At 44.2% G+C, this 22,290-nt stretch overlaps 1 protein-coding gene across 1 annotated transcript in view; it reads left to right on the plus strand.

Annotated features, from left to right (window-relative positions):
- LOC109931411 (zinc finger protein 345-like) overlaps window positions 1–22,290 on the plus strand; it is a 56,109-nt gene that overhangs the window by 28,893 nt on the left and 4,926 nt on the right. Inside the window, exon 5 of the mRNA XM_048619395.1 lies at window positions 21,910–21,999. Within this exon, the coding sequence (XP_048475352.1) occupies window positions 21,910–21,999 (90 nt within the window). The remainder of the gene's footprint in view (window positions 1–21,909; window positions 22,000–22,290) is intronic.

Genomic DNA, 22,290 nt, shown 5'->3' on the forward strand with positions numbered 1-22,290 from the left:
TGCTGTGTTCATCCAGCTCTACACCTTGTTATCTCAGATTTTCCAGCATCTGCAGTTCCTATTACCCCAGTGAACATGGTTGAATCATGGAGATTATTAACAGCACAATTCAGTCACTGCAGTTAAGTCTGAATGCACTGTTGTTAACATAGGTTGGCTCAGTGAATCCCTTCCCACACTTCGAGCCGGTGAATGGCCTTTCCTTTGTCTAAATTCGCTGATGTGTCAGCATGCTGGATGACTGTCTGAATACCTTCCTACACTGTGAGCAGATAAATAGTATCTGCTCAGTGTCAAGTCGCTGGTATACAGAGAGGGCTTGAATGGTCTGTTGTCAGTGTGAACACAGTAATAGAACATCAGGTCCCAGGAACATTTAAACCAGCTCTCACAGTCTGGGCATTTAAAAGGTTTCATCACTGTGAACTCGTTGGTGTCTCACCAGGTTAAATGCCCTGTTGAATCCCTTCCCACACTGTGTGCAGGTGAATGGCTTCTCCCCAGTGTGAATTTGTTGGTGTACCAGCAGGGCAGATGGCTGAGTAAATCCCTTCCCACACTCGGAGCAGGAAAACGGCATCTCCCCAGTGTGAGCCTGTTGGTGCGCAGACAGCTGGGATGATTTTGTGAAACTAACTTCGCACTGAGAGCATTGGAATGGTCTCTTATCAGTATGAACATGTTGAATACACAGTAGTCCCACAGAACTTTTGAAGGACTTCCCACAATCTGCGCATTTAAATGGTCTCTCCCCATTGTGAACCAGCTGATGTGCCTGGAAGTTGGATAATTGAGTAAATCCCTTCCCACACACAGAGCATATGGATAACCCATCCCCAGTGTGGACTCGCTGGTGTGTCCACAGACTGGATGCCCGAGTGAATCCCTTCCCACACTCGGAGCAGGAGAACGGCCTCTCCCCAGTGTGAACCCACTGGTGTACAGTGAGGGTATATGATTTTGTGAACCTAGCTCCACAGTGAGTGCACTTGAATGGTTTCTCATCAGTGTGAATGCGTTGATGGTGCATCAGTACCATTGAACTTTTAAAGCACTTCCCAAGGTCCGCACATTTAAAAGATCTCTCATCGGTATGAACCAGCTGATGTGTGAGCAAGCTGGATCACAGTGCAGGTGAACAGCCACTCCCCAGTGTGAACGTACTGATGTGCGATGAGCTAGGATGACAAGCTGAACCCAGTCCCACAGTAAGAGCATCTGAATGGTCTTTCATCAGTGTGGACACGTTGATGGGACTTCAGTTTCCAAGAACTTTTATAGCTCTTCTCACATTCTGAACATTTAAAACGTCTCTCATCGGTATGAACTTGCTGGTGACTGAGCAGGTTGGACAACTGAGTGAATTCCTTCCCACACTCAGAGCAGGAAAATGGCCTCTCCCCAGTGTGAATGCGCTGGTGTAGAGTGAGGTCACCTGATCTCTTGAAACCTGGCCCACAGTGAGAGCACCTGAATGGTCTCTTGTCAGTGTGAACTCGCTGGTGTTTGAGCAGGTTAGATGGCTGACTGAATCCTTTCCCACACTTGGAGCAACTGAACGGCCTTCCCCCTGTGTGACTGCGTTTATGACTTTCCAGTTGAGATGGATAACTGAATCCCTTCCCGCAGCCCTCACATTTCCATAGTTTCTTCCCACTGTGATTGCATTTGTGTGTCAACAGGTTACATGATTGGCTGAAACCTTGCCCACATGCAGAATATGTGTACAATATCTTCCCACTGGGAACGGTGCTTTTATCTTCCATGTTCAAAATCTGATGACATTCAGGTTATGATAAATTGTGTGGCTTTGTCAGATCCTAATGTGATGTTTTGTTTAAGATTCCCAAATGGAAATCTTCCTGTTCCTGTGAAATTGATCTGAAATGGAAAAAAGAGGAATGACAGAAAAACACAATAGCTTGTGAAATGGAGCTGAATGAATCTGGTAATCTTCCTACACAAACCTCTGGTCTCTATGGGAGAGGATGGATATGGAGTCAATACAGTATGGAGCTGGACTGATGAAGGGTCCTGACCTGAAACATTGACTCTTATGCTCCTCTGATGCTGCCTGACCTGCTGTGTTCCTCCAGCTCCACACTGTATTGAATCTGACTCCAGCATCTGCAGTTCTCGCTATCTCCAAGATGGAGATGGAAGTAGGAGAGAGAGGTTTTATGTATCTACAATCTGATCAGAACTTTTATTTAACCTCCAAATCTCCACCAGGGTTGCAGGTGCAATGAACACTACCACCTCCATGTCACACACCATCCTGACTTTTCTACCTCCAGTATTGGATAAGTCAAAATTTCCTCCTATTAAATACTGGGAAGACTGAAGGCATCATCTCCACTATAAACTCCACTCCACCACTGACTCCATTCCTCTCCCAGGTAACTGTGTTAGGCTGAATCAGACAGTTCACAACTATGGGAAAATATTTCCTTTTACTTCAACCATTTTCCTATTAACCTTAAACTCCTCTTTCTGTTGTTAATTCTGTTATTTTTTTGACAGTTTCACAATCATGGATATAAACATCATGCCTTATATTCTAATTTATTCTCTTGCTTACTCTGGTCTCAGTTTATATAATGCTTAATAACAGACAAAACCCTATTTGATTTGAGTTTTCAATTAGGTGATTCCTTGCAAGGAGGGGCTACTGGACTCAAAACCTTAATGCTGTTTTTCTTTCTACAGGTGCTGCCACACCTGCTGAATTTCTCCAGCACTTTCTGTTTTTGTAATAAAGGCCAGACTTTGGACAAGGGGGACATTTTTAGGCTCGTAGCCTATAACTAGTGGAGTACCTGAGAGATCAATGCTGGGGCCACAATTACTTTAGATTAATGACATGGATGAGGAAAGCAAAGGTACTGTAACAAACCTTGTAGCAACTCAAAATAAGTAGGAAGGCAAGTGGTGAGGATAACACAAAGACTCTACAGAGGGATATGTACAGGGTAAGTGAGGGACAAATACTTGTAAGAAGGATTTGGTATCCTCATTTGAGGATAATGTTGGCCTTTACTTCAAATGGACTATAAAACTCGAAAAGTATACTGAAACACAAGGGGTGTTTAGTTAGACCATACCTAGAATATTACGAACAGTTTTGGTCACTATATCTGAGGAAAGATATACTGTACTGGCACTAAGACAACACATAGAAGATTCACCAGGCTGATCCTGGATATGGAGGGACTATCTTATGAGGGCCTGTATTCACTAGAGTTCAGAAGAATAAGAGGCAACCTTACTGAAACATAACAGATTCTTAGGAGACTGGACAGGGTAGATGCTGAAAGGTTGCTTTTCCTCATGGGAAAATCTAGGATCAAAGTACATATTCTCACTGAGGTGTTACCCAGTTAGAAAAGAGATGAGGAAAAATTTATTTTAGGAGTGAAGTGAATCTGTGCAATTCTTCACTGCAGAGCCCTACTGATACTCAGACTTGAAGTACAATCAAGGTTGAGATAGACAGTGAGACTGATTTTTAATCAGTAATGGAATCAAGGATCTGGGGAAAGGCAAGAAAGGGAAGTTGAAGATTATCAGTTAAAACCTAATTCAATGACGAAGCAGATTCAATGGGCTCAATGGCCTATTTATGCCATTACATCTTACAGAATCATAGAATCCCTACAGTGCAAATTTGTCCCATCAGCTCTGCACCAACCCTTCAAACAGCATCTGTCCAATTCCTGTATCCCCACTTTTACCATAGTACACCTATCTAGCCTGCACATTATGGAGCAATTTAGTGTAGCTAATCACCTAATCAGCGCATTTTTGGACTGTGGGAAGAAACTGGAGTACCCGACAGAAACCCACATAGATAATTGCCCAAGGCTGGAATCAAACTGGTGTCCCTGGCTCTATGAGGCAGCACTTGGCCACTGTGCTGCTCCATCTTCTGGACAAGGAAAGAGAAAAAAAATCTTCACTTCAAACTCAGGACAGAAATTCAAACAGACAAATCAGGTTTGAAAGTTTCCCCAAAACACTAATTTCCAGCTTTGGTTTCTTCTGGGAAAGACCTTAACACAGATGAACATGGCAAGCCTGGATGGTATTTATTTTAATGCAAGGAGACTTGCAAGTAAGGCAGATGAGTCGAGTATTGATCAACACATGGGGATTTGAGACCATTGCTACATTGCTACCACAGAGACATGGTTGAGGGAGACAGGACTGGCTTCCAGGATAAAGTCTTTAGTCAAGATTTTGGGTGGGGTGGGGGGCATGCGAAAGTGGTGTTGCAATCAAGGAATTAATGACTGCAATAAAGAGGGATGATATTTTAGAAGATCGTTCAATTCAGACAATGCGCATAGAACTTCCCGCCGAGAACTAAAACCGAAACACCCAAAGAGGAGTGCCTTGCCCTATAATCTGTAAAAGGAATGTGAAAAGTGGTGTAACCTGCCCTTCAGTAACTTCTAGCAGTTAAATAAAATAAATCCCTGACAGTCACTTTACAATCAACTGGTAACAGTTTATATATCTAACTCTTAATAGCGAACAAATTCACTAAACTATTGACAAACCAAATAAATCCCTTCTAACTACTGACTATTCCTGAATAAAGCAAGATTCTAATGGTACGCAGTTCCAATAAATACAAATCCCTCTCATATAAAAATTGAAATAGAATTTAGTCTGTCAAAATTACAGGTAACGTGTCTTCTGGAATGCTTTGTGCCTTCTCCATTGATTATTCAGTCTGGAATATTCACTAGCTTTGCTGTGGGTATCTTTGTTATTTAGATGGTGCTTTCTGTTAGACTGAGAGCCAGCGATTCTCTCTTGAGAGCTGATGGCTGTTAACTCTGGCAGATGGCAGTTAGCTCTGCTGTTTTTTTCAACTGCCCCCTTCTTTTATACCCTTGATGACATATCAATATTTCTTACAATAGAATGGTCCTATGTTGTCAAAACCATCAGAGTTAAATTTAATTGGTTTTCGGTATCTAAGTGTCTGGTTGAAATTGATTGGCTAAATTCAAAAACTTCTTGACTTGGTAAAAACTGCTGCTTGGCCTGCTAACTGTATGGCTTTTTGATGCAAATGTTTCAATTCAGGTACTCTCTGTGTACTTGCAAACTTTCAAGCTGCTGCTCACATCATCTTTAAATCTCTAAGCATTCAAAAAGCACATCATCTTTTAAAGGGACGACACAATGCTTTCTCCCGCCACCCCCCACCCCAGCAATTTACAAACACCAAATTCTAATTTCCTGCCTCCTAATCCAAAAGTACTGTGCCCAACTTTGCAACACCTTCCCCCTTAAGAAAAAATGATCCATCATTCTGAAAAAATGGCTTCTTTTTTCTCCTCTAAAACCTTAACTCCATTGTTACCAGATCCATTGCTCATTAATCTAAAGCTTATATATATACATTAATCACTATCATTTCTATCTTATTTAAACAATTTTTAAAATTAAATTCACAATACACCATCCACAATAATATTTTCATGATCCGCAACATGTAAATTAAATGCTTGTAACATGAGAATCCAATGAAATAATTTAGTGTTCTTATCCTTAAATCTTCCCAGAAATGTCAAAGGATTGTGATCGGTATACATAATCATCTCTGATGCATGGTTTGCAACGTAAATATTGAAATGTTGTAAGGCCAGTACCAAACTCAATAACTGTTTTTCAATGAGAGATAGTAGGAACTGCAGATGCTGGAGAATCCGAGACAACAAGGTGCAGAGCTGGATGAACACAGCAGGCCAAGCAGCATCATAGGGGCAAAAAGGCTGACGTTTTGGGCCTAGACCCTTCATCAGAAATGGGGGAGGGAAAGGGGTTCTGAAATAAATAGGGAGAGAGTGGGAGGCGGATAGAAGATGGACAGAGGAGAAGATAGGTGGAGAGGAAGCAGACAGGTCGAAGAGGCGGGGATGGAGCCAGTAAAGGTGAGTGTAGGTGGGGAGTTAGGGAGGGGATAGGTCAGTCCAGGGAGGATGGACAGGTCAAGGGGGCGGGATGAGGTTAGTAGGTAGGAGATGGGGGTGCGGCTTGAGGTGGGAGGAGGGGATAGGTGGGAGGAAGAACAGGTTGGGGAGGCGGGGACGAGCTGGGCTGGTTTTGGGATGCTGTAGGGGGAGGGGAGATTTTGAAGCTTGTTAAATCCAGCATCTGCAGTTCCTAACTGTTTTTCAATGATTAATTTTTTTTTCCAGTGGATATTGAGTTATTTTGTAAAATTGACCTTTCAATTCCACAATCATCCTCCCATAACAACACAGCTCTAACACCTACATCGCTTGCATTGATGGCGACTTTGAAGGGTTTCAAAAAATTTGGCATGGCTAGAACTGGTGCAGTGGTCAACACGGTTTTTAAATTCTCAAATGCCTCCTGGCATTATTCTGTCCACTCAAATTTCATGTTCTTTTTTAACAAACCCATCAGCGGTGCCACCATACTACTAAAGTTTGGTGCAAATTTCCAGTAGAATCCGCTCAATTCTAAAAATCTTAGCATTTCCTTCTTCGAGGATGGTCTGGGAAATTCCTTGATATCCTTCATCTTCTCAAACTGTTTTTGCCAAGTTTATGACCAACTTTGCCTTCCATAGTCCCTCAAAGAATTCTGCCAAATGGTCCATGTGACCTTTGCATGAATGGCTAATGATCACTAAGTCATCTATGTAGGCAGCACAATTAGTCAATCCTGCAATAACTCTGTTCATAAGCCTTTGAAAAGTGGCTGGTGCATTTTTCATTCCAAAGGGTATTACTTTAAATTGATACAGCCCATTTGGGGTCACAAAAGCAGAAACTTCTTTTGCTCTTTCTGACAAAGATAATTGTCAGTAACTGTGAAGTAAGCCCAACTTAGTGATGTAGATGGCTTGTCCTACTTTTTCCACAGAGTCCTCCAGCCTTGGAATTGGAGATGAGACAGATTTGGTCATAGTGTAGACCTTCTGATAATCCACGCAGAATCATTGAGCACCATCAGGTTTGGGAACCACGTGATCAATGAACTCCACTCGTGTTGACTCATCTCTGTGATGTCTTCTTGGAGCTTCACTTCCACTTCCTTCTGAACCTGCGCTGTTTTAAGAGGGTTAAACCTGTAGGGCTGTTGTTTTATTGGAACGGCATTCCGTGTCATCCTCATGCACTGTGGTGTTACTCCTCCCCATTCTATTTCTACATATGTCCTCATGGCACTATAAGAAGTCTTTCAATTCAGTTCTCTGTTCCTGGAACAGATGGTTCACTGCCCTATCCCATTCCTGAATGACTTCCTTATTCAATTTATTCTGAAGCACATTAAAATCGAAATAATTTGGATTTGATTCCTTACTCTGAGTGGCAGTAATTAATAGCTGCTTCTCCTATTCCCTTTCCTTATAGTAAGGTTTCAGCATGTTCACATGCCTACCCAATAATTTTTTTCCTATCCGACAGCTTTACCAGATAATTCACCTGATGTAACTTCTTCTCAATCTGACCATTAAACTTGCTTTGAAGGATCTCCTACCACTCATAACAGCACCAATATTTTATCTCCATGGGCAAACATAGGAATTTTGGATTTCTTATCTGCTTCTTACTTCAGTAGGTGCTGTAACACTTTCAAATGCTGTCTAGCTAATTAACCTACTGTTTAATCTTTCTCTTACCTCAGAAACATAATCCAACTGTGAGATCTCTGACTTCAGACCTATCAACTTTTCCTTAATTAAAGGCCCTCTTACTTTGTGTCTGAATATCAATTCAAATGGAGTAAACTGAGTCGATTAATTTAGAGCATCTTCAATAGCAAGCAATATAATGGGATACTTTTATTCAATCATTTGGGTAATCCTGGCAATAAGCCTTCAATATTGTCCTTAGGGCCTGATGCCACCTTTCCAATGCTCCCTGAGATTCAGGATGGTAGGCACTTGATTTAAATGTTTGATGTCTAAACTATCCATGTCTTCCTTAAATAATTTAGCAGCAAAATTGGACCCTTGGTCTGACTGAATCTCACTGAGTAGTCCATAATGGGTAAAGAAAGCAAGCAACTCTTCCATAACTTTCTTTCTTGCCTTGACATTCCATAATGGAATTGCCCCCGGAAACCTAGTGGTCACATCCATTAATGGTTCCCACTTTCGGTGTTAGGGAGGGGACTTACACAGTCAATTATAACCCATGTAAAAGGTTCTTCAAATGTGGGAATTGGCATCAAAGACGTTGGTTTTATTACTGCCTGTGGCTTTCCTACCATCTCACATATTTGACAGGTACGGCAAAATTCAACCACTTCTTTATGTAATCCAGGCCAATGGAAATGCTTCTGTATCTTAGCCTGAGTCTTCCTCACTCCTAGGTGACCTCCTACAGGTAATTTGTGTGCTAGCCGCAATACTTCCTGTCTGTATTCTACCGTCAAAACAATCTGGTGAACTTCTGCCCATTTCTCATCTGCACGAACCTGCCAAGGTCTCTTTTTCCACCTTATGATTTTATCCTGGCTAACAGCATTCTGGAATACATTCTAATTTCTTTTCTGAGTAGGCTTTGTGATATAAATCCTTTACCGTCTCATCCTTTTGTTGTAACTCCATTAATCTTTCAGTACTAAACATCTCTGCCTGATTGTCTACCTGCTTAGGTTTTTCCTTTATCATCTTCTCAAACAGGGTGTCAGCTAACTGGACTTCAACTCCTTCATCTTTCTCTTTTGTTTTCCCTTCGGGTTTTAACTTACAGCTGTAGGATCTGGTCACCACACAGTCTGGAAAAATTGCAGGGTATTTTTCTGTTAACTCGTCGGTTCCCTGGTTTTCTTTTCGCTTTTCCACTGCAATGGGCAGCACTCCCACCTCTGATCCAGTGATATCATTTCCAAGAATAAACTGCATTCCTGGAATAGCCAATTTTTCAGTACTCCCACGATCACTTCCCCAGTCTTGATTGGACTTTGTAGGCTTATCTTACACAGAGGAAGACTAATCCTTTCTCTATTTATTCCACACATTACCACCCTCTCTGGCAACATTTCAGAAGGAGTGAAAATATTTTCATCTCTTACTAATAGAGACTCACTAGCTCCTGTATCTCTCAATATTTTAACTTCTTTACTTACTCCCACTGTTCTACCTGTATAAATCTTACCCACACGGGTGAAGTCTTTGAAAGGATTGGGTGCTATCTTACTATCCAGCCCATGACGAGACTGTGCAGTCTCCTGCAGCTCCTTGACGTCTTTTGCGATTTCCTTTACTGCTATAAATAATCTCACTGATTCAACCTCTTTTACCATAGCCTTTTCCCCAGGACCTTTCTTAAACCACCAGCGCTGTGACTTTGTGTGTCTTACCTTACTTTTCACACCTGAGGTCTTTCACCATTTTTCCATTATCTTAGGTTGATTTATTTCACATGTGATAAACTGTTTCCAGTGTGATCTACTTTTTGCTTTTCATTTAAGGATCTGCCGCCTTCCCAATTTCTATCCCTCATGGAATGAAATTGCTGTCAGAAGCTCGATTTTGTTTTATGCACTAATGTGTATTCACCGCTATCTCTGTGTCTTCTTGCTGTCTTAACTGTCTGTTCCTCACCATGAGTTCTTATCACTTCTGGACGGGAGTTTTTAAACTCCTCCAGCAGAATAATACCTATAAGATCCTCATATGTCTTTTCTGTCTTTAATGCTCTCACATAGCTATCGCAGTTGCTCTCTTTAATTCTTTCAAGTTTGATATAAGTTTGACCCGGTTCCTTGCTTACATTTCTGAACTGTTGTCTATATGCTTCTGGCACCAATTTGTAGGCACTCAAAATAGCCTGTTTTACTTCTTCATATTCTCCTGACACCACCTCTGACTGCACTGCAAACACCTCACTAGCACTGCCTACCAACTTAGTCCGAATTAGCATTACCCACATAGTCTCTGGCCAGTTAATCTGTTTACCCAATTTTCTCAAAGGAAATAAAAAAAAGGCTTCTACGTCTTTTCCGCTGAATTTTTGTAAAGTTTTGACTTATTTGTATATATCCTTTCCAGACCTTTGGCTACAATAGTTTTGCTCATCATCACTATCCTCCTCACTAAGCTTACCTTCTACCTTCAATTCCATCCTTTGAAATTGACTTTCCTGTCTAATTGTCAATTCCAGAGTTCAAACTCTCTCTCTCTTCCTTCCTTTCTTCTCTCTCCTTTTCTTTTTCTTCCCTCTTTTTCCCTTTCTTCTCTCTCTTTTTGTTCAGCTAGGATCCTTCTTTCCCTTTCTTTTTCTTCAACCAGGAATCTTCTTTCCCATTCTTTCCCTTCTGCCCTGGCTCATCTTTCCCTTTCTTTCTCTTCTAATTCCAGTTGTCTCATTTGCAATTTACTTTTTTCTAACTCCACTGCACTTGACTGTCTTTCTGATATACCTAAATGCTTGATTAACTCCATTACAATTTCAACTTTCTTATTAAACCCAATTTTTGTGTATCTGCTAATTCTAAAAGTGTTCCCTTTCTCTGTATTTCAAAACTTGCTTGGCAAATTTGGGAAGCATCTTCAACCCTCAAAACCTCAATGTTAAGAGCCATTTTCCCACTTTTGATTTAACTAACAACAAGCAAACAAAATTAAACAGATTTTCCACTTCTCACTTAAGTTTTATTTGAAGATCTAGGACACTAATCCCCAAGTCTGTTTAAATCTTCTGGGATCTTTCATACCATAAATATGTTCAAATCTGCCCAGATCCATCCAAATCCATTCAGATCCATCCAAATCCATTCAAACCCACTCATTCATTCAAATCCGATGCTGTGCCCTAAGAATGTCACTTCTGCCTTTGCAAATTCTGGACCACGATCCCACATCCAAACATCACGTCATTGTTGCCAGGACTATCACTGACCTTATTACGTCTGGAGATTCCCCCGCCCACCCCCAGCCACCCCACTGCTTCCAACCTTATAATCTCCCAAACCTGGTCAGACAGCTTCTACCTCCTTCCCAAATTCCACAAACCATACTGTCCTGGTAGGCCCATTGTATCAGACTGTTCCTGCCCCACTGAGCTAATTTCCTCCTACCTTGACTCCATTCTCCCTCCACTTGTCAAGAGACCATCTACCTGCATCCAAGATTCCTCTGATGCTCCTCTATATTGACAATTTCCAGTTCTCTGATGCCCAATCCCTCTACACCTCTATTCCTTGTCCTGGATGGTCTGAGAGCTCTCTGCTTCTTCATTTCCTGAACAGTCTCCATCCACCACCACTCCCCTCTACCTGGCTGAACTTGTTCTCTCACTGAAAAATTTCTCCTTTAATTCATCTCACTTCTGTCAAGTCAAAGGATTGGCTATGGACACCACATGGGACCCAGTTATGCCTGCATTTTTATGGGTATATGGAACAATCCTTGTTCTAGTCCTAACTTATCCCCTCCCACAACTCTTCCTTGGTACATTGACAACTGTTTTCAGTGTTGTTTCATGCTCCCGCCTGCACCTTGAAAAATGAGTTAATTTTGCATCCAATTTCAACCCCTCTATAAGCTTCACATGGTCCATCTCCGACACTTCCTTTCCTTTCCTTGACCTCTCCATCTCCATATCAGGGAATAAACTGTCCACTGCTATCCACTGCACAGTCACTGACTCCCATTGCTATCTTTGCTACAGCTCTTCATATTCTCCCAGTTCCATTGCCTACATTGTATCTATTCGGATGATGTCATCTTCCAGAACAGCGCTGCTGACATGGCCTCCTTCTTCCATGACCGTGGTTTCCCGCCCAGTGTGGTTGTGGATTCCCTCAATCGCATTTGAATTATCATCCGTGCTTCGACCCTTGCCCCCTTCCCATCACTCACGACAACGTGATCAGATCTCCCTCATCCTCACTTTTCATCCCACCAGCCTCTGTTTTCAAAGGAGCATCCTCTGCCATTTAAGCCAACTCCAGTAGAATGCCACCACCAAACACATCTTCCCCTCACTCCCCCGCCTGTATTTCACAGAAACTGTTCCCTCTAGGACACCCTAGTCCATTTCTCGATGACCATCAACACCACGCCACCTTCCTACAGCACCTTCCCATGTAACCACAGAATATGCAACATTTGCCCCTTTACCTACTCCCTGCTCACCATCCAAGGACCTAAACAGTCTTTCCAGGTGAAGCAGTATTTCACCTGTATCTTCTCCAATCTGGTCTATTGCATTCGCTGCATCCAGTGTGGCCTACTTTATTTTGGAGAAATCAAACCAGACTGGGTGACCACTTTGCAGAACACCTCCGGTCCGTGTGCAAGCATGACCCCAACCTTCCCATAGCCGGTCATTTTAACACAGCATCCTGCTCATATGCCCACTTGTCTCTCTTCGGCACACTGCAATGCTCCAGTGAATCACAGCTCAAACTGGAGAAACAACGTCTCATCTTCAGACTAGGCACTTTACAACCTTCTGGACTTAATATTGAATTCAACACCTTCTGTCACCATGTCCTGGCTCCCCTTCCCCCATTCCAGTAGGACCATCTGTTCTTTCCAGTTTGGCAGTTAGACACACCATTGTTCTGCCATTGTCACATTCTGATCACTTAACCTGCACCATCAACACCCTTTCTTCCCCAGCACTCCATTCTCCCCATTATTGCATAAATACTGCCTTCTCCACACTTCATGTCAGCTCTGAAGAAGTCATCGAGACCCAAAATGTTAACTGGACTTTTGGGAGCACCACTCCCTCTCCATTGTGGATAAAAACCTAGTCATCAGGTGTGAGGCATTGCCTTCATTGATGTATGTGGTGCAGGTCTGGCCCACCCCCTGACACTGCGCTGTTTCAGTCACCCAAGCCATCTTCGACTTCATTTGGAGGTCTAAGATGGACCATGTATGCAGTAACTCCGTGTATAAAACTTTAGATACGGGGGGAAGAACATACCTCATCCTGACTGGTCACCTTTGTGTGCAGCTGCAACAAGCTGTGTGTGGACCCTTGGTACACAAACACCAAGTGTCACTACATACTGAGGTTCTATCTGTCCCTGGTGTTGTGAAGAATGTGACTGGTCTCGTTGCTGTGGAACATTCCAAGTCATTAGATTGTTCCATATCATTTGTCCTTTGCAGAGAAATTTGCAAAGAAAAACATCTTTGACAACAAGTCCATCAGGAAGTGGTCAGCACGTAGCATCCTTGAGCCCCTGAGGGAAGTGGAAAGGGTGGATGCTGTCACATGGTTCCCTGAGCAGACGGTTAAAGCCATTTGGCAGAATGCCTCACCACCAGAACTTTCCAACAAGCACCAAGACATCGCTTGGCGGGCAGTGAGAACAGCACTACCTATGACATCCTGTATGTATGCCCGGTTGGTAAGTGCCACCGCATGCTGCCCTCGAAGCAGCTGTGTGGGGGTTGAGTCTGTCATACGTCTCCTGCTGGAATGTGCCTTTGCAAAGGAAGTCTGGAGAAAGATGTAATGGTTTTTATCGAGGTTCATCTCCAGCAGCTCTGTGACACGGGACTGTGTGCTCTGCTCCCCGGGATGCATACTGAGACAAACATCAACTGCTCCCGAAAGACCATCAACTCGATGAAAAACACTCTGTCATCTGTCCAAAACTTGTTGATCTTCTAGAACAAGGAGCTGACCTTGACCAAATGTTGCAAACTCGCACATTCCAAGGTCCAAGACTATGTGCTGAGGGAGCTTGGGGTAACTGCCACCAAGGCACAGTGGGGAAAGACTGAGGTCTTCCTGCTGAAGATAAATGGGGGCCCATTCAGTTATTGGTCCCTCCTAGTGCCTCAAAAATATGTAAATGTTAGTATTGTATATAAGAGAGGTCTTTGGTTTTTTTTAGAGTGAGTCAAAGTCCCACCAACGTATTCACGCTGATGGGTGACCATTCAGGTGCTCTCAGTGTGGGACTGGGTTCAGGAAATCCTCTCAACTCACTGAACACCAGCAAATTCACCACTGGGGAGAAACCATTCATCTGCTCCCAGTGTGGGAAGGGATTTAATCAGTCATTACAACCTGTGAAAACATCGACGAGTTCACAAGTAAATACAATAATTATATTTTCCTGAGAGATAGTAGGAACTGCCGATGCTGGAGTCTCAGATAACAAGGTGTAGAGCTGGATGAACACAGCAGGCCAGGTAGCATCAGAGGAGCAGGAAAGCTGACATTTCAGGTCTGGACCCTTCTTCAGAAATGGGGGAGGGGAAGGGGGCTCTGAGATTATATTTTCCTGTTGTACTTTGTTCATTGGAACCTGTTCCTGCTGATAATAAAATCCAACCTAGTTATAACTGTTAATATCTGATCTAAGTCGCATAAATCAACTTTGCTTTAAACCCAATGGAGTGAATCTTCTTAATAGCTCTAATAAATTCAGTTTCTTTTGAAGGACTCTCTGTCTCCCCCAGTAAGGGGTGGGATGATAGCTCAGTGGTTAGCACTACTGCCTCACAGCACCAGGACCCGGGTTTAATTCTTGCCTTGGGTGACTGTGGAGTTTGTTTCTTCCCATGGTCCAAAGATGTACAGATTAGGCGGATTGGCTATGCTAAATTGTGTAGTGTCCAGGGATGCGCAGGTGTAATAGTCATGGTAAATGCAGGTGCAGTATGTGTGGGTTGTTCTGGGTGGGATGGTCTTTGGATGTTCGGTGCACTATTGATGGGCGAAACAACCTCTTTCCACACTGTAGGAATTCTATAGTTCTAAGAAGTGTGAGGAGATCTTGAAGCTTCTTTGTCACTAAAATTGAGACTATTCTTAAGACGGGTCACTAGACCCAAAATGTTAACTCTGCTTCTCTCTACATGTGCTGCCATATCTGCTGAGTTTATCAAGTAATGTATGCTCTTGTTTCCACCTCCCATCATCTGCAGTTACTTAGTTTTTTTTTTGTAATCAAACCCTTGACCAGACCATCCTTGCAAACTATTGTCTCGTCTTCAACTTCAGAAATAAAGAAGGGTCCCGACTCGAAATGTCAACTTTCTTCCTCCTCTGATGCTGCCTGGCCTGCTGTATTCATCCACCTCCACACTGTGTTGTCACAGACAGGTTGCTCAGATGCTTTTGGTCTCCAATCTTTGGGTTTCAACCCCTAAAGGTCCAGATAAAAGACTGTCCCTCTCCGTTCCATGTTGCACAGATTCAGCAAGCAGAGGATGACATGTCAGATCATACTGGGGAGTCAGGGATGCTAAAGGATGAGAAGTGGGAGTTGTTTCAGTGAAAGTTCCACTCCCTGTCTCCTTTTTTTCATAATGCCAACCGCAGACCAGCATCACATCATTGCCTGCCAATCTGCAGTAGAGTAGCTTTGTGAATATCAATTTTAAATCCATGAAACAAGAACATAAATTCCTGGAAAAGCTTAGTAGGTCAGCGAGCATCTGTGGAGAGAAATCAGAGTTAATGTTTCGGGTCGAGTGACATTTCCTCAGAACTCAACCTGAAACGTTAACTCTGATTTGTTGAGCTTTTCCAGCAATTTCTGTTTTGTTCCTGATTTACAGCATCCACGGTTCTTTCAGCTTTTACTTGGTATTTAAATCCATGAAGACAGTTTCAGTCATCCTGTTTAAGGCAGCAGCATCTCCTGCACAAGTGTGATCAGGACCTGCAGATTCCCATTTTAAAACTGTGTTTGAACCTCCGTGGAGACTGCCACTTACAGACTGTCTCTGGAATTCCCAAAAGGGCAGAACACTTGTGATGTGCTGTGGATCTCTATGACTGTCTAAGCTCCCTGCACTCCTTCAGTTTTTTCTATACCTACCTAAGTGTAAAGTTCCATACAAATGCATGTTATTGGGAGAATCAGGAATATAGAGCCATAGAGCTGTACAGCATGGAAACAGATCCTTCAGTCCGACACGTCCATGCTGACCAGATATCCTAAATTAATCTAGTCCCATTTGCCAGCATTCAGCCCATGTCTAAACCCTCATTATTCATGTACCCATCCAGATGCCTTTTAAATGTTGTAATTGTACCAGCCTCCGACATTTCCTCTGGCAGCTCATTGCATACACCCCCTCAGCGTGAAAAATTTGCCCTTAGGAGTCTTGGAAATTTTTCCCCTCTCATTTTAAACCTATGCCCTTTAGTTTATTGGACCCCTCTACCATATCTATGCCCCTCATGATTTTATAAACCTCAAAAAGGTCACTCCTCAGCCTCCAATGATCCAGGAAATATAGCCCCAGCCTATTCAGCCTCTCCTAACCCTGGCAACATCCTTGTAAATCTTTTCTGAACTCTTTCAAGTTAATAACATCTTTCATATAGCTAGCAGACCAGAATTGAATGCAGAATTCTAAAAGTGGCTTCATCAATGTCCTGAACAGCCACAATGACCTCCCAACTCCTATACTCAATGCACTGACCAATAAAGGCAAGCATACCAAGAAGGCAAGCCTTCTTCATTATCCTGTCTACCTGCAACTCCATGTTCAAGGAACTATGAACCTGCACCCTAAGGTCACCTTGTTCAGCAACACTCCCCAGGACCTTACCATTAAATGTACAAGTCCTGCCCTGATTTGCCTTTCCAAAATGCAGCCCCTCACATTTATCTGAATTAAACAACATATGCCAGTCCACCGGCCCATCCCATCAAGGTCCCATTGTACTTTGAGGTAACCTTCTTGCCTGTCCACTGCATCACACCAATTTTGGTGTCATGTGCAAACTTACTAACCATACCTCCTGTATTCACATCCAAAGCATTTATGTAAATGACAAAAAAGCAGTGGACCCAGCACCGATTCTTGTGACACACTGCTGGTCACAGATCTCCAGTCTGAAAAGCAACCCTCCACCACCACCCTCCGCCTTCTATCTTCCAGCCACTTGTCTCTGTATTCGATGTGATCTTACCTTGCTAACCAGTATATCATGCAGAACCTCATCTAACACCTTACCGAAGTTCATATAGATCACGTCCATCGCTCTGCCTTCATCAATCCTCTTTGTTACTTCTACAAAAACCTCTATTAAGTTAGTGAGACACCATTTCCCATGCACAAATCCATGTTGACTATCCCTAATCAGTTGCTGCCTTTCCAAATACATGTAAATCCTGTCCCTCAGGAACCCCTCCAAAAACTTGCCCACCACAGACGTCAAACTCACCAGTTTATAGTTTACTGGCTTTTCCTTACCACCTTTCTTAAAAAGTGGCACAACATTAGCCAACCTTCAGTCTTCTGGCACCTTGCCTGTGGCTATCAAAAATACAAATATCTCAGCAAGGGGCCCAGCAAACACTTCCCTAGCTTCCCACAAAGTTCTAGGATACACCTGATCAGGTCCCGGAGATTTATCCACCTTTATGCATTTTAAGACATCCAGCACTTTCTCGTCTGTAATATGGACCTTTTTCAAGATGTCGCTGTTTATTTCCCCAGGTTCTCTGGCTTCCATATCCTTCTCCACAGTAGACACTGACTCAAAATACTCATTTAGTATCTCCGCCAGTTCCACACATAGGCAGACTTGCTGATCTTTAAGGGGCCCTATTCTCTTTCTAGTTACCTTTTTGTCCTTATCACACAAACATTTCAAATCCTCAGACCACAATTCTCATTTTCAGACTGGAAACCTAAATCTGTCATTTAATTTTCAGTCAGGTACGATTCTCATAGCTGTGGAGGTACAGTCCTTGTGTACGTTTAAGGTTGAGCCAGTTAAATCCTTGATCTGCAGGGGAATGAAGGGTTACACAGAAAAGGCAGGAAAGTGAACGTGAGGACTGTCAGCATGATCTGATTGAATAGTGGAGCAGGCCTGAGGGGTCAAAAGGCCTACTCATGTTCCTATTTCCTATGGTCTTATTCCAGTTGGATGCCAATCTTTGATATGACACCTGGTTTCCAGCATTCCCTGTTGTTATTGCTGACTCTAAACCCAGTTGTAAAGGAGCTTATGCTCCATGTCTGGGAGCTCTGAAGGCAGGAGAGCGGCATATCTTTCCCACCTCAGGGTTAACCCTCACTGTCGCTTTTGGATGTGATGATGTGGAGGTGCCTGGGCTGGACAAAGTCAGAACTCACATGACACCAGGTTATAGTCCAACAGGTTTATTTGAAAACACAAGTTTTCAGAGTCATAAAATCATAGAATCCCTACAGTGTGGAAACAGGCCCTTTGGCCCAACAAGTCCACACCAACCCACAGAGCATCCAATCCAGACCCATACCCCCCAACACACCTAAGCTACACATCCATCAACACTATGGGCAATTTAGAATTCACCAATCCACCCAGCCTGCATATCTTTGGACTGTGGGAGGAAACCGGAGCACATGGAGGAAACCCACACAGACACGGGGAGAATGTGCAAACTCCACACAGACAGTCACCCAAGGGTGGAATTGAACCTGGGTCCCTGGTGCTGTGAGGCAGCAGTGCTAGCCACTGAGCCACCCCAGTCTTACTCCTTCTTCAGGTGTTAGTGAGAGAGGCAGTCATAGAAACATAGAAGATAGGAGCAGGAGGAGGCTATTCACCCTTCAAGCTTGCTTCATCATTCTTCACAATCATGACTGATTGTCCAACTCAATAGGCTAATCCTGCCTTCTCCCCTTAACCTTTGATTCCATTCATGCCAAGTGCTATATCTAGTCGCCTCTTGAATACATTCAATGTTTTGGCATCAACTGCTTCCTGTGGGAATGAATTCCACAGACTCACCACTCTTTGGGTAAAGAAATGATTCCTCATCTCTGTCCTAAATCGTCTACCTACCCTGAATCCTCATACTGTGACCCCTGGTTCTGGACAAACCCACCATCGGGAACATCCTCCCTGCATCTACCCTGTCCAGTCCTGTTAGAATTTAGTAAGTCTCTATCAGATCCACCCTCATTTGTATGAACTCCAGCGAAAACAACCCCAACCTAGTCAATCTCTCTTCATATGTCAGATCCGCGATCTTTGGAATCAGCCTGGTAAACCTTCGCTGCACTCCCTCGAGAGCAAGAGCATCCTTCCTCAGCAAACGAGACCAAGAACTACACACAATATTCCAGGCGTGGTCTCACCAAAGCTCCATACAACTGCAACAATACATCCGTGCTCCTGTACTTGAAATCTCTCACAATGAAGGCCAACAATCCATTTGCCTTCTTTACCACCTGCTGCACCTGCATGTTTTTCAACAACTGGTGCACGAGGTCCTGCTGCACACTCCCCTCTCCCAATTTACAGCTATTCGGGTAGTAATCTGCCTTCTTGCTTTTGCTTCTGAAGTGAAGCATCAGACACAGAATTTATAAGTAAAATATCAAAGGGTCACATCCCTGATGAGGACGTACTAAACAACCTGAGATGCTGTTAAATCTTCAATCAGTTAGAAGGATTTAATTGATTAATATGTATATGTAAATGCCCAAATTCCTTTCAAGTCACTGTCCTGAGAGAACTAAAGGCTTTATCAGTGCAAAAGAAGATGTGACATTTTAGGCCAGACAATGCATGTTAGGTGTGAGGCCCTGTTTAGAATCTGCTTGTGTTTTGGTTTGGAGTCAGACTGGTTTTCTTTGCAATCATGGCAAAACCAGGAAAACACTGCGCATGCTCCAGGTTTGAAAGGACCACCGTTGATTGACGGTGGCTCGGGACCAATACGAGGTGAGAGGGCGCGGCTGGCCTTCCAACCAATCAGAAGGGTGGGAGTACAGCCGCGACTGTGGAGATGGAGGAACACAGCAGGGTCAGGCAGCATCAGAGGAGCAGAAAGGTTGACGTTTCAGTTTGGGACCCTTCTGCAGAAATGGGGAAAGGGGAAGGGAGCTCTGAAATAAATAGAGGAGGGATGGGACTGGGGAAGGTAGGTGGGATGGTGATAGGTGAGTGCAGGTAGGCAGTGGTGGGGATTGGTCAGTGAGGTTGGAGGAGCAGATTGGTGGGGGAGAAGACGGACAGGTCAAGGAGGCAGGGATGAAAGGGAGGGCTGATCAAGTATAGGTAGCTCAAGTTCACCTGGACCATCTCTGATACCTCTCTCTCCTTCCTGGACGTCTCTGTCTCCATCGCTGGTGACCGCCTCAAAACTGATATCTATTTCAAGTCCACCGACTCCCACAGCTACCTAGACTATACCTCCTTTCACCCAACTTCCTGCAAGAATGTGATCCCCTATTCCCAATTCCTCCGCCTCCGCCGTGTCTGCTCCCAAGATGGGGCGTTCCACTCCTGAACATCCCAGATCTCCTGTTATTTCAAGGACTGCAACTTCCCCCCTTCAGCAGTCAAAAATGCTCTCGATCGCATCTCTTGCGTTTCCCGCACCTCTGCCCTCACATCCACTCCCCGCAACAAAAACAAAGACAGAATTCCCCTTGTCCTCATGTATCACCACACTAGCCTCCGGATTCAACATATCATTCTCCGCCACTTCCGCTACCTGAACCAAGGATACATTTGCCTCCCCACCCCTTCTGTAGGGACCAGTCTCTCCACGACTCCCTCGTCTGCTCCACACTCCCCACTAGCCCCACTACCCCGAGCACCTATCCCTGCAACACTGCTACACCTGCCCCTACACCTCCCACCAAGAAACCAAAACAAACCTTCCACATCAGACAGAGGCTCACCCGCACATCTGCCAATGTGGTCTACTGCATCCGCTGCGGCCTCCTCTACATTGGTGAGACCAAGTGGAGGCTCAGAGACCACTTTGTAAAGCACCTGCACTCTGTTCGCGACAAACAACAATGCCTTCCAGTCACGAACCATTTTAACTCCCCCTCCCACTCCCTGGGTGACATGTCCATTCTGGGCCTCCTCCAGTGTCACAACGACGCCACCTGGCAACTGAAGGAGCAGCATCTCATATTCCGCCTTGGTGGCCTACAACCCAATGGTCTCAATGTGGACTTTACCACTTTCAAAATCTCCTCACTGCTTCATCGCATGACCAACCGTCCCTCTCATCCCCGCCTCCTTGACCTGACACAACCTGTCCGTCTTCTCTCCCTCCTATCCACGCCCACATCACTGACCTATCCCCACCACTGCCTACCTGTACTCACCTATCACCACCCCACTTACCTTCCCGAGGCCCACTCCTCCTCTATTTATTTGAGCTCCCTTCGCCCCCCCCCACCCCATTTCTGATCAAGGATCCTGACCCGAAGTTAGCATTCTTGCTGCTTTGATGCTGCCTGACCCTGCTGTGTTCCTCCAGCTCTACACTGTGCTATCTCTGACTCTAGCATCTGCAGTTCTCCCTGTTTCTGAGAGGTCAGCGTGGGCGATAAAAGAGACAGTAATGGAGGGTGTTGGGAGGGGAGATAAGGAGACAGTGTGGAAATGGGAGGTTGCATAAGCACCCGCTTGTAGGCCTTCGGACCCTAGTGAGGAACTTCTGGTCTTGCACTGTAACAGAAACAGCCGCGGGACCACCGGCTCACCGCCGCCATGTTTATTGAGGGCAAGCGTGGACGCTGGAAAACCCGAAATAGACCGAAGCTGGGAGTGCTAGCGAAACGTAGATGCGGCAGCGTCAGTGGCGAGAAATCAAAGTTAATATTTCGAGCCCAGTGATCCTTCTTCGGAGCTTTATCACTCCTTTCGGGGGGAGAGGGGAACTGTGTGCGATATGTATGTTGGACGATTGAGCGGACGCCATGTTTGTAGGGGGCAAGTGCGGCAGAGCACGTTTGCAGCAGTAAATGCCTTTTTGTTGTTTTGAAGCTAGAATAGGACAGTGCAGGAATAGGCAACTCCTTCGGTGTGAAGGATTTAAACGCAGGAAACTCAAACCAAGGAAGATCAGCTCCTGCTCCGAGTTTCTTCCTTGGGTTCTTGTAAGGGTGTTTATTTGTGAACTTTTTGTTTTAATCCAGGATTTTTCGATTGGAAAGTTTTTTTTTATTTGCAGACGAGGAACTCAGCGAGGACATCGCATTAAGATCCCAAAGTCATTCAGTTCATCAGGACCTGATTTTTTATCGGCCTTTGAACGTGGAACGTAGGCAGTTTGTCTTCGGTCTGTGGGAAACGATTTTAGAAATAGGCCAGGCAAGACCGTCGTGGACGTGAATTTGCATGTCAGGAGACTGAGGTGGGCTATGGTTGAGATGTGTGATTGAGTGGCACAGAGAGGAAGAGACTTTTGCCCTTGGAGAAAGTAATGATGGGTGGGGACTGCTTGGTTTAGAAGTAGAGGCAGGAGGTGTAGAGGAGATGTGAGGAAATGCTTTCTTTCACCCAAAGTTTGTTTGGAATCTGGAACTCACTACTTGAAACGATGGAAGAGACA

Source organism: Rhincodon typus, chromosome 42 (assembly GCF_021869965.1).
Source record: "Rhincodon typus isolate 14 chromosome 42, sRhiTyp1.1, whole genome shotgun sequence".
Taxonomy (NCBI): Eukaryota; Metazoa; Chordata; class Chondrichthyes; order Orectolobiformes; family Rhincodontidae; genus Rhincodon; species Rhincodon typus.